Here is a 16,363-nt window from a genome sequence, read left to right as displayed (position 1 = left end):
ATTAGCACAGAGAAGCACCTGCTGACTAAGCTCTATACCATTCAGCCCTAGCCCCTGAAACTAACAGTAGCCAGAGTTTCTGTGCCACACCCAACATAGGCATCTCTCTGAACTCTTGCACCTTCTGTGAAATATTCAATACCACTACCATCAGGGAAATGAGAATAAAAACCAAGAGACACAATCTCAATCCAGTTAAATGGCTATTAACCAGGCCATCATCGAGGCACAGCAGGTAAGCTGCTGCCTACAATGCCAACATCCTGTACCAGAGTACTGGTTCAGGTCCTGGATGCTCCACATGCAATGCAGCTCCCTGCTAATACATCTAGGAAAGCAGTAGATAATAGCCCTAGTACTTGGGCCTCTGAAGACTTAAATGGAGCTCCAGGCTGCTAGCTTCATTGCAGCCACATGGGAAGAGAACCTCTTTAATTACAAGATAAATACAAATATTAATATCTCACACCTGTTGGAAAAGTTATTATCAAAAATGACAAAAATTGGGACCAGTGCTGTGGTACAGCAGGTAACGCCACCACCTGTGGTGACGACGTCCCACATGGGCACTGGTTAGATTCCCAGCTGGTCCACTTCCAATCCAGCTCTCTGCTATGGCCTGGGAAAGCAGAAGATGGCCCAAGTCCTTGGGCCCCTGCACCCGCGTGGCAGACCTGGAAGAAGCTCCTGACTCCAGATCAGTGCAGCTCCGGTCATTGCGGCCATCTGGGGAGTAACCCAGCAGATAGAAGACCTTTCTTGCTCTCTCTGCCTCTCCTCCTCTCTCTGTGTAACTCTTTCAAATAAATACATAAATCTTAAAGAAAAAAAAGAAAAGAAAGATCTCCCTCTTTGCCTCTCCCTCTCTCAGTAACTCTTTCAAATAAATAAATAAAGCTTTAAGAAAAAAAGAAAAAATAAATAAGTGCTGCTAAGGATGCAGAGAAAAGGAAACCCTTGCACACTGCTGATGGGAATGTAAATTTTCCATAATAAAGCTATTATGGAAACACAGTATGGAGGCTCTTCAAAAATTAAAAACAGAACTATCATAAGATCCAGCAGTCCTGGATAAAATAAATATAAACAAATAAAATAAATATAATAAATCTTCAAAAAAAAAAAAAAAAAAAAACCAGCAGTCCTACAACTGGGTATATGTCCTCTACTAGTTCATTTTTTGTTACTGTAAAAAAAAAAAAAATTACAAGGCAAGCTACGTTATAAAGAAAAAAATTTATTTTGACTCACAGTTCTAAAGGTGCAACATTCATGGGCCTTGTCTGGTGACAGCCTTCTTGCTGGCAGAGTATTAAATGGCAAGAGACAGGGAGTGCATGTGTCTAATCTCTATCCTTCTTATAAAAGCTATGCGGGAGGGGGCGGGGGGATTGGTGCTGTGGCTCAGCAGGTTAATGCCCTGGCCTGAAGTGCAAGCGTCCCATATGGGCACTTGTTTGAGACCCGCTGCTCCACTTCCAATCCAGCTCTCTGCTGTGGCCTGGGAAAGCAGTGGAGGATGGCCCAAGTCCTTGGGCCCCTGCACCCACGTGGGAGTCCCGGAGGAGCTCCTGGCTTCGGATCGGCACAGCTCCGCCCGTTGCAGCCAATTGGGGACTGAGGATGGAAGACCTCTCTCTCTCCCTTTCCGACTTTCCTCTCTCTGTGTAACTCTGATTTTCAAATAAATAAATAAATCCTTTTTTTCTTTCTTTTTTTTAAAAAAAAAAAAAAAGCCATCTGTACTCAATCATGGGGGCTCTACTCTGATCTGATGTAAACCTAATCACCTTTAAGAGTTGAACTGAGTTTCTAGTCTCTTAAGACCATTAACATGATTTGAGAGATTCAACTCATACATGAGTTTCATGGGACAAACCATATTCAAAACACAACACATCTAAAGGAACTGAAACACGAGTCACCATTGTGACTGATCCTTGCAATGCTGGCACCCTGCATCATATTGAAGTGCCAGTTTGAGTTCCATCCAGCTCCCTAATACACCCAGGGCCCTTGTCTCACACATGGGAGTGGAGCTCCAGGCTCCTGGCTTTTCCTGTCTCAGCCCTGGCTATTGTGCTATTTGGGGAGTGAGACAGCAAGTAGATCTCTCTCTCTCTGCTTTATACCTTTCAAATGAATAAGTATTTCTTAAAAAGGAACTGAGGGGTTGGCATGGTGGCACAATGGTTTTGAGTGGCTGTCTGCAGTATCAGCATCACATATGGGTACCAGTTCAGGCCCTGGTTGCTTCAGCAACTTCTGATGCAGCTCCCTGCTAGTATGCCTGGGAAAGCAGCAGAGGATGGCCCAAGTGCTTCGGCCCCTGCAGCCATGTGAGACCCAGATGGAGCTCCTGATTTCAGCCTGCCCCAGCACAGCACCAGCCATTGCAGCCATTTGGGGAGTGAATCAGCAGATGGAGGACTTATCTTTCAAATACATAAATCTTAAAAAAAAAAAAAAAAATGGAAACAATGTCAAAAAGACATCTACACCTCCCACGTTGACTGTAGTATAGTTGCACTGTTCACACAATTAGTATGTGTAATCAACCTAAGTATATAATGGAAAAAGAAAATATGGTATAGGTGTGGGTGTGTGGTGCAGTGATTAATACATTGCTTTGGATGGCCATCCCATACTGGAGTGCCTTAGTTCCAATTCTGGCTCCATTTCCAATTCCAGCATCCTGCACACCCTGTGAGGCAGCAAGTTCCAGTAGTAAGTCCCTGTTATTCACACAGGAAACCGACACTGAGTCCCAGCCTCCAGCCAGGCCCACTATCTGCTGTTGGCATTTGAGTGAACCAGCATATGCAAAATATGCCTCTGCCTTTCAAATAAATAAATAATTTAAAAAAAAAAAAAGAAAAGAAAAGAAAGAAAAAAAATGTGATAAGAATTTCAGGGCCGGCGCTGTGGCGCAATGTGTTAATCCTCCACCTGCAGCATCAGCATCCCATAAGGACGCTGGTTCTAGTTCTGGTTCTAGTCCCGGCTGCTCCCCTTCCAATCCAGCTCTCTGCTATGGCCTGGGAAAGCAGTAGAAGATGGCCCAATTCCTTGGGCCCCTGCGCCCATGTGGGAGACCAGGAAGAGGCACCTGGCTCTTGGCTTCAGACTGGTGCAGCTCCGGCCGTTTCAGCCACCTGGGGAGTGAACCAACGGATGGAAGACCTTTCTGTCTCTCTCCCTCTCAAATAAATGAAATCTTAAAAAAAAAAAGAGAATTCCTATCAATGTGACAACGTGGATGAATGCGGAAGACATTTTAAGTAAAGTAAGACAAATACTGCATGATCTCATTTATATATATAATCTTAAACAGGCAAACTCACAGAAGCAGAGAGCAGAATGGTGGTTAACCAGAGCTTGGTGGGGAAGGAGTTGGAAGATTTGGATATGTTGGTCAAAGGGTCAAAGGGTACACAATTTTGGTTATGAGGTAAGTTCAAGAGATCTACTGTAAAACATGGTAACTAGTTAATAGTTTTAAAAAAATAACTTACATAATCTCTATCTGCTTTAAAATTTCAAATTTTATATTTAGAAATAAAATATAAGCCAAGAATTCTATATGCTTTAAAACAGCTTCTAAAACTTTTAAAATGGATAAAACTGTATATACATATACAACGGATTTCTTCCTAGATGAGCTAATTTAACACGTTACAATCAGACTTTGAAAATTTTATATTTTCCTTTGTGGTAACAACAGAAATCTTAATAATGAAACATGTTTGGAAGAAAAAAAAAATCTTACCATTTTTGCTGACATCCAGTTCCCTGAGATTAATAAGATTTGCAATAGATGCTGGTAATGTGGTTAAATCATTGTCTGGTAAACTCAGTTTGTGTAGAGACTGACAGTTAAAAAGTTGCTATTGAAAAAAGGAAAGAAACAATCTTGATTACCTTTTAAGTTGCCTTAAATATTTCACATACTAACTTTAATACTTTAAAACTTTAAAATAAATGTTATTAGTCATATTAAAACTGAATAACTTATAATTACACCAATACCAGGGAAGATCTTGAATACAAGTGAAACATTCAGAATGATTTACAGCCTTCATAATTCAACCCTAACAAAAACAAACTTAGTGAGAATAAGTACATGGCTACATTCTTTGCTGAGGTAATAAAAAATAACTGGCTATTAAATATAACAAACTCTGGGGCTTGCTTCTCCAACAGCCTATTCCAAAGTAAAAGCTGTAACATTGTTACCAAAGTATAAAATTTTTAGGTATGATTGGATGGATAAATGATTCAGTTATTTGCATGGTTATATCAACTTCTCTCCTTTCAACACAATCCCCAGACTCAGACTCCACTGGTGGGGACTAGGAAAGTAGATTAATGTTGCATTTTCCATATTCTTGAGCAGAACTTGCTAAGGAAGATAAATTACTTCCTGAAGAATGACAGAGTAAAAAAGCCTTTTGCACAGGCCATCTAGCATGTACAGAAACACACAGAAATCTAAAACAAGTACTTCAAGAAAAAAGGCTATATGCAACACATAAATTTTCTGTTCTATGCTATTAGGATCAACAGATGCAATACAGGATTCTCAACTAAATTTGGATTTCAAGTAAATAGTAACAAATTATATATATATTACATATATATATATATATTTTAGTAAAGAACATACAAGAATATGTTGAATGCGGCATACACTAAAAGAAGAATTATTTCATGTTTGAAAATTCCAATTAATTGGTGGTCTACATTTTAATTTTTTGATTCATTTTTTTTTTCTCTTTTTCTTTTTTTTTAAAGGAGCATGATCTGGGCATTATCTGCTTCTAGGCTTTTTCTTTATTCTAAAGATTTATTTATTTATTTGAAAGAGTTACACACAGAGAGAAGGAGAGGCAGAGAGAGAGAGAGAGAGAGAGAGAGAGGTCTTCCATCCACTGGTTCATTCCCCAGATGACTGCAACGGCCGGAGCTGCGCTGATCCGAGACCAGGAACCAGGAGCTTCTTCCAGGTCTCCCACGGGGGTGCAGGGGCCTAAGCACTTGGGCCTCCTCCACTGCCTTCCCAGGCCAGAGAAGAGAGCTAGATTGGAAGTGGAGCAGCCAAGACTTGAACCAGTGCCTATATGGGATACAAGCATTGCAGGCGGCAGCCTTATCAGCTACGACACAGCGCTGGCCCCTCATGTTTTCAAAATCTGGCCACACATACAAAATATGAGTCACTAACGGGTCTCTACCCACAATTTCAAAAGCATTACTTTTTGGGTGGCAAATGATCCCAACAATGAAGTCAAAGCTCCTGCAGCTTTTCCTTAAAACACAAGAAACCAGATAAAGGATAAAGGGCTAGGGGCCGGCACTGTGGTGTAGTAAGTAAAGCTGCCACCTGCAATGCTGGTATCCCATATAGGCGCCGGCTCAAGTCCTGGCTGCTCCACTTCTGATCCAGCCTTCTGCTATGGCCTGGGAAAGCAGTAGAAGATGGGCCAAGTCCTTGGGCCCCTGCACCTGTGTGGGAAAGGTGGAAGAAGCTCCTAGCTCTTGGTTTCGAATCAGCCCAGCTCCGGTCATTGCGGTCACCTGGGGAGTGAACCAGCAGATGGAATACCTCTCTCTATCTCTCTGCCTCTCCTTCTCTCTCTGTGTGACTCTTTCAAATAAGTGAATAAATCTTTTTAAAAAAAGAAAAGGATAAAGGGCTAGTATTTAAGAGAAAAGTATGGCCGGCACCGTGGCTTAACAGGCTAATCCTCCGCCTTACGGCGCCGGCACACCAGGTTCTACCCCCAGTTGGGGCGCCAGATTCTATCCCGGTTGCCCCTCTTCCAGGCCAGCTCTCTGCTATGGCCCGGGAAGGCAGTGGAGGATGGCCCAAGTCCTTGGGCCCTGCACCCGCATGAGAGACCAGGAGAAGCACCTGGCTCCTGGCTTCGGATCAGCGAGGTGCGCCGGCCGCAGCGGCCATTGGAAGGTGAACCAACGGCAAAAAGGAAGACCTTTCTCTCTGTCTCTCTCTCTCACTATCCACTCTGCCTGTCAAAAAAAAAAAAAAAAAAGAGAGAGAGAGAGAAAAGTACACAAAAAATAAGGTGATAATTTAAGACAGTGTGTTTCATGACAATAAACCAATTTGCTCTTCCCAAATACTAGATTTCAGAAATGGAAGTCCTTCCAAACATTTCCAAACTATAAATGGATGAAAACAGAATATGCCATTTAAAAGTAATAAACAGTGGAGTCATGATGTGATAGCTCAAACAACTATCCTCAATTGAAGCAATGGATACCAAGAGAAATTATCAATTTTTATGAAAACTAGAAAACAATAGGACTAATTTAAGTTCGTTGTCTAGAAATTGTGTAGTGTCATTGTCTTAGTGGCTATAATACAAATGGAATTAAATACAAAACTTTAAGCTATTTCTGTAAGTATTCAAGCGATTAATTTGAAGAGATAAGGTTTAAAATCTACTTTTTAAAGGCACAAATTGTGGGGACCAGTGCTTCGGCAAAATGGGTAAAGCTATCACCTGCAAGGCCGGCATCCCATATGGGTGCCATTGATGTCCTGGCTGCTCCTCTTCTGATCCAGCTCTCTGCTTATGGCATGAGAAAGCAGAGGAGGATGGCTCAAGAGCTTGGGTCCCTGCATCTGCATGGGAGACCCAGAAGGCTCCTAGCTTCAGATTGGCTCAGCTCCAGTGGTTGCGGCCATTTGGGAAGTGAACTAAGGAATGGAAGACCTTTCTCTGTCTCTCCCTCTGTCTGTCTGTAACTCCACCTCTCAAATAAATAAAGTGTTGGCCGGCGCCATGGCTTAACAGGCTAATCCTCCGCCTTGCGGCGCCGGCACACCGGGTTCTACCCCCGGTTGGGGCGCCGGATTCTATCCTGGTTGCCCCTCTTCCAGGCCAGCTCTCTGCTATGGCCCGGGAAGGCAGTGGAGGATGGCCCAAGTGCTTGGGCCCTGCACCCCATGGGAGACCAGGAGAAGCACCTGGCTCCTGGCTTCGGATCAGCACGATGCGCCAACCGCAACGGCCATTGGAGGGTGAACCACTATCCACTCTGCCTGTCAAAAAAAAGAAATAAATAAAATAAAATAAAATAAAATAAAGTCATTAAAAAAAAAGTCAATTGTGGCATATACCCCACGATAAAATTATACCAAAATATGAAAACAACACAAATTGGGGTGGCACTGTGGCACAGCAGGTAAAGCCACTGCCTGCAGTGCCAGCATCCTATATGGGCACGGGTTCGAGTTCCAGCTGATCCACTTCTGATCTAGCTCTCTGCTATAGCCTGGGAAAGAGAAGATGTCCCAAGTCCTTGGGCACTTGCACCCACGTGGGAGACCTGGAAGAAGCTCCTGACTCCTAGCTTCGGATGGGCCCAGCTACAGCTGTTGCAGCAAATGCGCAGTGCAGCAGCAGATGGAAGACCCCCCCCCCCCTTTCTGCCTTATAAATAAATAAATAAATCTTTTTAAAAAAAGAACAAATTTATATGGATACTATTTTGGTAATCAGGTAACAACAACCAAGCATAATTCTTGAAAGACATTATTGACATACCTTTGGAAGTTCTTCAATTTGATTAGCATCTAAATAGAGTTCTTCCAAAGTTTTTTCAAAAGTAAAAATCTCTTTGGGAACTTGTTCCAAACTGCAATGAGAATAATCCAGAGTAGTGACAGTCTCCTCTTCCCCTCGAAGACAGCGACATGGTACCAACCGCACAAACAAACTTCGTTTTGTAGTCATTTTTAGACACTGCAATATTCAAATAAAAAATCTAATTATATACACGTTACAACAATTTTTCAGAACAAGTTATTCCTATTCATTTGTCACAACTCATATGATAATAAATCAACACCTCTTCCTCGACCAAAAGCAACCAAAGAGAACTGATTTAACACTGCTTTTGAGGCTGTGGTGTAGTGGATAAAGCCGCCACCTGCAATACCAGCATCCCATATGGCTGCCAGTTCTAGTCCCAGCTGCCCCACTTCCTATCCAGCTTTCCGCTAATGCACCTGGGAAAGCAGTGGAAAACAAGCTAAGTACTTAGGTCCCTGCACCCATATGGGAGACCTAGTCCTGGGCATTGTGGCCATTTAGGAAGTGAACCAGCAGATAGAAGCACTCCTGCTCTCCCACTCTCTCTCTCCCTCCCTCCTTCCTTCCTTCCTTCCTTCCCTTTCTAACTCTAACACTGCCTTTCAAATAAATAAAGTAAATCTTTTAAAAAAAAAGTTGCTTTAACACATTTACATCTGTAGGTTTTCAAATTACACTCAAATATTATGGCACTTTACAATCTGAAGTAACCATTTATATGTTTCTACAAAAAAATAAGTTTTGTGTGTCCGCTTCTTAGTTCTTAAAAATTCTAACCTAACATTTTTCCTTCAATTTCTGGCTCTAAAAGTCCCATCATTAATTAAGAATGTGTGCAATTATGAGTAGGAAATAAAAATACAAAGACACTTTAGGATTCCTAACCAGCCATTGGGGGGGTCACCCTGCAACTTTCCTATGATTTTCCCACATGAAAATTTCCATGTTCTTCAAGTACATTTTCTTTCAGTGAAATAATAGCCTTACAAGTCTTAAATGTGTTCACACAGGAACACAAACTTGCTTAAATAAAGTATAGACTTCAGTTTAACTGAGGGAAAAACCAATTCTGAATCAGTAAAAATTTTTATCAAGGCTAATTTTATTCTTTTTTTTTTTTTTTTTTTGGACAGGCAGAGTGGACAGTGAGAGAGAGACAGAGAGAAAGGTCTTCCTTTTGCCGTTGGTTCACCCTCCAATGGCCGCCGCACCGCGCTGATCCGATGGCAGGAGCCAGGTGCTTCTCCTGGTCTCCCATGGGGTGCAGGGCCCAAGCACTTGGGCCACCCTCCACTGCACTCCCTGGCCACAGCAGAGAGCTGGCCTGGAAGAGGGGCAACCGGGACAGGGTCGGTGCCCCGACCGGGACTAGAACCCGGTGTGCCGGCGCCGCAAGGCGGAGGATTAGCCTAGTGAGCTGCGGCACCGGCCTATCAAGGCTAATTTTATTAAGTACACAATGTAGGCACTTAATTGCACATAGGATGAGATAAGATTAGCAATAAAAACTTACTTCAATAAGAATGACAGAGTGTTATCAATTCTTTGTAAGTAAAATAGTAAAATTTTTTTTTCAAAACAGATTTATTTTTATTCATGTGAAAGAGTAACAGAAAGGGAGAGTGAGAAAGGTCTTCATACACTGGCTCCTCCCCAATGGCCAGGCCAAAGTCAAGAGCCTGAAACTCCATCTGAGTTTCCCATGTGGGTGGCTAGGGCCTAAGTACTTGGGCTACCTTCCACTGCTTTTCCAGCCACATTAGCAGGGAGCTGAGTCAGATGCAGAGCAATGGAGACTTGAATGGGCACTCTAAAATATGAGATACCCACATTCCAAGTGGTGGTTTAACTCCTTGCACCACAACGCCAAACTCAAATGAAAAACTTTTTTTTTCACTTTTTTTTAAAGATTTATTTATTTCAAAGTCAGAGTCTCAAACCAGCGCCCATATGGGATGTCAGCACAGCAGGCGGTGGCTTTATCTGCTATGCCACAGCACCCACCCCAACAAATGATAAATTCTTGACCTAGGCAGAAGATTATATACTACAATTGGTGCCACAGGTTAAGACTGTGCCATTTTTCCCCCTCTCTCTCTGCCTCTCTGTGTAATTCTTTCAAATAAATAAATCTTTAAAAAAAAAAAAAAAGGGCTGGCACTGTGGCACAGTGGGTTAACACCCTGGCCTGAAGCACCAGCATCCCATATGGCTGCCGGTTCAAAACCAGACTGCTCCACTTCTGATCCAGCTCTCTGCTATGGCCTGGGAAAGTAGTAGAAGATATCCCAATTCCTTGGGCCCCTGCACCCTGTGGGAGACCTGGAAGAAGCTCCTGGCTCCTGGCTTCAGTGTCACTCAACCCTCACCATTTCAGCCATTTGGGGAATGGACCAGTGGATGGAAAGTCTTTCTCTCTTTCTCTGCCTCTCCTTTTTCAAAAGAGGAAATCCAAATGGCCAACAGACAAATGAGAAAATGCTCAGGGTAACTAGCCATCAGGGAAAAGCAAATCAAAGTCACAATGAGGTTTCACTTCATCCCAGTTAGAATGGCTTTCATACAGAAATCAACAAACAAATGCTGGCAAGGAAGGGTGGGGGGTGGGCACAAAAGGTACCCTAATCCACTATTAGCAGGAATGTAAACTAGTACAGTCACTATGGAAGACAGTATGGAGATACCTCAGGAATCTGAATATAGATCTACCATATAACCCAGCCATCCCACAACTGGAAATCCATGCAAGCAAATGAAATCAGCATATGAAAGAGTTATCTATACCCCCATGTTTATTGCAACTCAATTCACCATAGCTAAAATATGAAATCAACCCAGATGTCTGTCAACTAAAGACTGTAAAAAGAAATTATGGGATGTGTACACCATGGACTACCCAGTGGTTAAAAAAAAAAAAAAAAAAAGAGATCCTATCCTTTGCAACAAAATGTATGCAACTGGAAACCATTATACTTAGTGAAATAAGCCAGTCCCAAAAAGACAAATACCATGTGTTTTCCCTGATCTGTGGTTAACTAACAGAGTATCTAAAAGGTAATTTACAGAAGTGAAATTGACACTTTGAGATGCAATGACTTTGAAGAGCCCTTGTCTGGACTATTGAGGAACAGTTTTTTTCCCATACTATTTGTAGAACTCTTTACTTAATGTAGGGTTAATCTTATGTGTATAAAGTGAACTGAAAATAGATCTTGGGGCCAGCCCTGTGGCATAGCAGGTAAAGCCACCGCCTACAGTGCCAGCATCCCATATGGGCACCAGTTCGAGTCCCAGATGCTCCACTTCCGATCTAGCTCTCTGCTATGGCCTGGGAAAGCAGTGGAAGATGGCCCAAGTCCTTGGGTCTCCACACTCATGTGGGAGACTCGGAAGAAGCTCCTGGCTTCAGACTGGCACAGCTCCAGCCATTGTGGCCAGTTGAGAAATGAACCAGCGGATGGAAGACCTCTCTCTCTCTCTCTCTTTGCCTCTCTGTGTAACTCTGGCTTTCAAATAAATAAATAATCTTTAAAAAAGAAAATAGATCTTACTGGGGCTGGCGCTGTGACGTAGTGGGTAAAGCCACTGCCCACAGTGCCAGCATCCCATATGGGTGCATGTTCACATTCTGGCTGCTCTATTTCCCATCCAGCTACCTGCTAATGTGCCTGGAAAAGCTGCAGAAGATGGCCCAAGTCCTTGGGTCCCCACACTCATGCAGGAGATCTGAAAGAAGCTGCTGGCTCCTGGCTTCGGATAGGCCCAGCTCTGGCCGTTGAGGTCATTTGAAGAGTGAACCAGCAGATGAAAGACCTCTCTTTCTCTGCCTCTACCCTTCTGTAACTTTGCCTTTCAAATAAATATATAAATCTTTAAAAAAAGAAAATCGATCTTAGTAAAAATTAAGAATGGGAATAGGAGGGGGAGGAGGAAGAAGGGTGGGAGTGACGGTGGAAGGAAGGGGAAGAGTAGGGTGGGAAGAATCACTATGTTCCTAAATTTGTATTTATGAAATGCATGAAGCTTGTATACCTTAAATAAAGATTTCTAGGTATAAATAAATAAATAAAATACAACAGAATGAGAAAAGAAATTATAATATGAAAGATAAGTAAATGAGTAACAATATGCAAAGAGATCCTCCGTTACAGAATAATTCAAGGAAGTAATCCATAAGGGAGAAATTCTAGCCTGGTTTGAAAAGGGAACTGATCAACATGGCAACAGCTAAGTAGAGTTTATGGGTTATGCAAAGAACTACTTTATAATTCAGAAATTGGGTGATGCCATTGTGGCAAAGCAGGTTAAACCACTGCCTGCATCTCATATGTACCAGTTTGAGTCTCAGCTGCTCCACTTTCAATCCAGCTCCTTGCTGATGTGCCTGGCAAAGCAGCAGAAGGTAGCACAAATGCTTGGGCCCCTTGATCCAGGTAGGAGACAAAGAAGAAGCTCCTGGCTTCCAGTCTGACCCAGCCCTGGCCCTTTAGGGAATGAACCAGCAGATGAAGAGCTCTATATATAACTCTCCCTTTCAAATAAATATATTTTTTAAAATGCTCAGAAGTCATGCTGTAGACACAGGGTCTTCTAAACACAATGGAAGAAAAACAGTCAATCCAGAAAAGGGGCACAAAAATGAGCCAAAAACCTTGGAACAGAAGAAACTAAAACTACTTACCACTGGGTTGAATTTATTTCCCTGGTGTTTCTTAATTGAGCCAACATTCTGTGGTAAGCAAAAAGAGAACCAAAATTAACAATAAAAATGGGTCTTTATTGATTATAATGAAACATCTCTTCTTCTAACTTTGAATTTATACCAAAAGATAAATTAAAATTATAAAATTTGATCACTGTTAACTGAAAATAGTTTAAGAACAAACAGTAAAAATACTAGCTTCTTAATATACTCATCTAGGTGCATTTGACATTTGGTTAAGATGCCACTTGGGGTGCCTGCATCCCATATCAAAGTGCCTGGGTTCAAGTCCTGGCTTGACTTCCAATACAGCTTCCTGCTAATGTGCACTCTTGGAAGCAACAGGCGATGGCTCAAGAACTTGGGGCCCTGCCACCAATATGGGAGATGCAGAAGGGATTCCAAGCTCCTGCCTTCAGTCTAGCTCAGACCTGGCTCCTGTAGGCATTTGGGGAGTGAACCAGCTGCTGATGGAAGATCTCTTTCTCATGTGTGTGTGTGTGTGTGTGTGTCCTGCTTTGCCTTTCAAATAAATACATTTTAAAAAACAAAAGAGGGGACCTGATATTGTAGCACTGCCATCTGCAGCGCCAGCATCCTGTACGGGCACCAGTTCAAGTCCTGGCTGCTCTGCTTCCAATACAGATCCCTGCTGGGAAAGTAGCAGAGGATAGTGCAAGTCCCTGGGCCCCTGCCACCCATGTTGGGTGACCCAGAGAATACCCCTGGCTCCTGGCTTTGACATGGCCCAGCCCTGGCCATAACAGCTATTTGGGGAGCAAAGGAACAGATGGAAGTTATCTTTCTGTCTCTCCTCCCTCTAACTCAAATAAATAAATCTTTAAAAAAAAGAAGAAACACACAAGTGCACATATACTCACACAAATGTGCTCTTAAATAAACAGCTAGTTTCTTAAAAAGTGTATTGTTCTCAGACATTTGTAATGTTGCGAACTGGGATCGGCACTGTGGGTAAAGCTGCTGTCTGCACTGAAGGCATCCCATATGGGCCATGGTTCCAGTCCCGGCTGTTCCGCTTCTGATCCAGCTCCCTGCTAATATGCATGGGAAAGCAGCAGAAGATGGCCAAGTTGGGGGACCAGGAAGAAGCTCCAGGCTCCTGCCTGTTGTAGCCATTTGGGTAGTCAACCAGCAGACAGAGACCACTCTTGTCTCTCCTCTCTCTCTAACTCTTTCAAAGAAATAAATAAATCTTAAAAAAGAAAACAGACCTAAAAACATTGAAATCCATCATCTGTATATTTAAAATCTTTTCACCGAAAATTATAAGGCTGACTGATTTTAACTTACTGAAAATAAAATTTTTCTATACAAATAAATTCTATTTCAGGTTTTTTTTTTTTTAAATAAATGATCTCTGTATTTATTTTGAAAGAGTTAGAAACAGCAAAAGGTACAAAGAGAGATTTTCCATGTGCTGGTTTACTCCCCAGATGGCCACATAGCCAGGGCTGGGGCAGGGAAAAGATAGGAGCTTCATCTGGGGCTCCCACTTGAGTGACAGGAGCCTAAACACCTGGGCCATCCTCTGCTTTTCCCAGGTCATTATCAGGGAACGTGATCAGAAGTGGATCAAACCAGGACTTGAACCAGCACCCATATAGAATAGGCAGGTGAGGGCTTTATCCGCTATGCCATAAAGCCAGCCCCTAAATTTCAGTTGTTGATGGTTCTATGTGGTAGGCACTGATAACTGCTTCTTGGATTTATTTTCCATTAAGAATCTTGACTGTTCAAGAGCGGTAATGGGCTCAGCTAATTTCTTACTTTTGAGCTTTTCAGGCCAGGAAGAGTAGACAGGGATAGGTAATGTAGTTAAGATCAAAGACTTATACAAAACTTACAAGTATGTCTCTTGAGGTAGACTCGGGACTGATTCTGGGAAAGCATTTGCTTTCCTGATGAGAACAAAAGTGTCTGACACTACCAGTCTCCCACTTTCTAACTTTGAATCTGTATACAATGTCCAGTGCTACAACAATCATATTATCATAAGCAATAGCTATGAGGATTAAAAGTTTGTGAAATCATAAGACTGACATAATAGAGAGGTAAAATAAGCTGGGGATCTGTAACAGCACTGCCCCACAGCTGAACCAAGGCTAATTACGCCTACTTCTAGATTTCCTGGCATGTGAAAAAATTAAGTCCTTTATTTGCTTAAACCACTGCTAGGCTTTCTGTACTTGCAGTCAACACATTCCAAAGTGGGACAGCCTAAAACCTAAAACAGTGATCTTAATAAAAAGTATATACATCATGAATATTTTTCTTAAAAATTCAGGCTGACAGCCATAAACATGTATTTCAGAATTTTACAGAATCACCCTAATATAGTCATTTGTCTATGCTGAATGGTTCAGGATTACTGTACTGAGTTATTTAAACCTTCACCACAAATTCTACACATATTGAATACCACACACACACAAAAAAATACTTTTGTGTACTTCAAGTAAAGACAGCTACCAAATCTTTTATCATTCAATATATTTCCACAGAGAATGAGGCAGTCTGGTAGAATAGAGGTGCCAGTAAATTAAAATAGAGTAAGACCATGGTAAGAGTAATTTTAGAAGAAAAGTGAGATGCTTGTGTTTAAAGCCTTAGTTTGAAATATCGGAAAGATACTACGTAGAATCCTCAGTAGGCAACTGTATACGTACAGAGAGCTAGGGAGAGATCCAAGCTGAGAACATAAAATTTAAAAGTCATCTGCTTACAGATATTTAAAGTAATGATATTAGATGAAATCATCAGGATTATTAGGGGAGACAGAAAACAGGTCTAAAACTGAGCCTCAAGACATATAAACTTGGGGCCTGGGCTGTGGTATAGAAGGCTAAGCCTCTGCCTGTAGTGTCAGCAACCCATATGGGTGCAAGTTAAAGTCCTGGCTGCTTCACTTCCTATCCTGCTCCCTGCTAATGCACTTGGGAAAGCAAAAGGTGGCCCAAGTACTTGGGCCCCTGCACCCATGTAGGAGACTCAAAAGAAGCTCCTGGCTCCTGGATTTGGCCTGGTCCAGCACTGGCCATTGTGGCCATTTGGGGAGTGAACCAGTGAATGGAAGCTCTCTCTCCGTCTCTGCCTTTCAAATAAATAAGTAAATCTTGGCCACAGAAAGTACGATGTTCCCTGGTGCAACGGTGGTGTGCCCTCTCGGAGATTTCGCCAGATGACCAAACCTAGCGCCTCCTTGATCTTGGACTTACGGGTCTCCAGAACGTTTCCAATGCGAACTAAGAGGTAGAAGGTACAGGTAAATGACAGATGAGGAAATTGGAGGACATGGTGAAGGCAGAGTTAGAGAGAGAGACGGAGAGAGGGGTCTTCCTTTCGTTGGTTCACCCCCCCCCCCAAATGGCAGCTACAGCCAGAGCGCACGCCAATCTGAAGCCGGAAGCCAGGTGCTTCCTCCTGGTCTCCCATGTGGGTGCAGGGCCCAGACACCTGGGCCATCCTCCACTGCCTTCCTGGGCCACACCAGAGCTGGACTGGAGGAGGAGCAACCGGGACGGAATCCGGCGCCCCAACTAGGACTAGAACCCAGGGTGCCAGCACCGCAGGCAGAGGATTAGCCTAGTGAGCTGCGGCGCTGGCCAAGTCATCTATTCTATTGAAGTGACTTTCCCTAGTAGTTTATTTTTATTCCGTGTTTATTTTAATGTATTAAAGATTTTTGCTTTGTGGTAAAAAAAAAAAAAGTAAATCTTAAATGATTTTTAAAAAGAAAACATATAAAATTGAGGGTTAGAAGAGGTAGGATCACCAAAGGATACTAAAGAGATCAGAAGAGAAAAACCCAGGAAAGTATGGTATCCTCAAAGCCAAGTGAAAAAAATTCAAAGAGGAGTAAGGAAATTATCAAACTCTGTGAAAGAGAACTTAGCACTGTCACTAGCTATTAATGTAAAAATCACTGATAATCTTGACAAAGTAACTTCTAGTGATGAGGTAAAACACTGACAGGAATCCAAGAAAGAACATAATTGGTGTTATGATTTAGATCTGGTTT

General features: G+C 42.4%; 1 protein-coding gene across 9 annotated transcripts in view; it reads right to left on the bottom strand.

Moving 5' to 3' along the window:
• The window catches only part of ERBIN (erbb2 interacting protein), a 152,379-nt gene that overhangs the window by 90,749 nt on the left and 45,267 nt on the right, over nt 1-16,363 (bottom strand). For 8 of the 9 annotated variants that reach the window (XM_062212131.1, XM_062212136.1, XM_062212132.1 and 5 more), the window contains exons 2-4: nt 12,304-12,351; nt 7,575-7,772; nt 3,770-3,887 (exon numbers count right to left, since the gene is read on the bottom strand). In XM_062212131.1, coding sequence (XP_062068115.1) covers nt 3,770-3,887; nt 7,575-7,763 — 307 coding nt within the window. In that variant the 5' untranslated portion in view covers nt 7,764-7,772; nt 12,304-12,351. The remainder of the gene's footprint in view (nt 1-3,769; nt 3,888-7,574; nt 7,773-12,303; nt 12,352-16,363) is intronic. The other variant, XM_062212130.1, reaches the window with a different exon arrangement.

This window comes from Lepus europaeus, chromosome 15, assembly GCF_033115175.1.
Source record: "Lepus europaeus isolate LE1 chromosome 15, mLepTim1.pri, whole genome shotgun sequence".
NCBI classification, from domain to species: Eukaryota; Metazoa; Chordata; class Mammalia; order Lagomorpha; family Leporidae; genus Lepus; species Lepus europaeus.
This window is presented reverse-complemented; position numbering and strand designations above follow the sequence as displayed.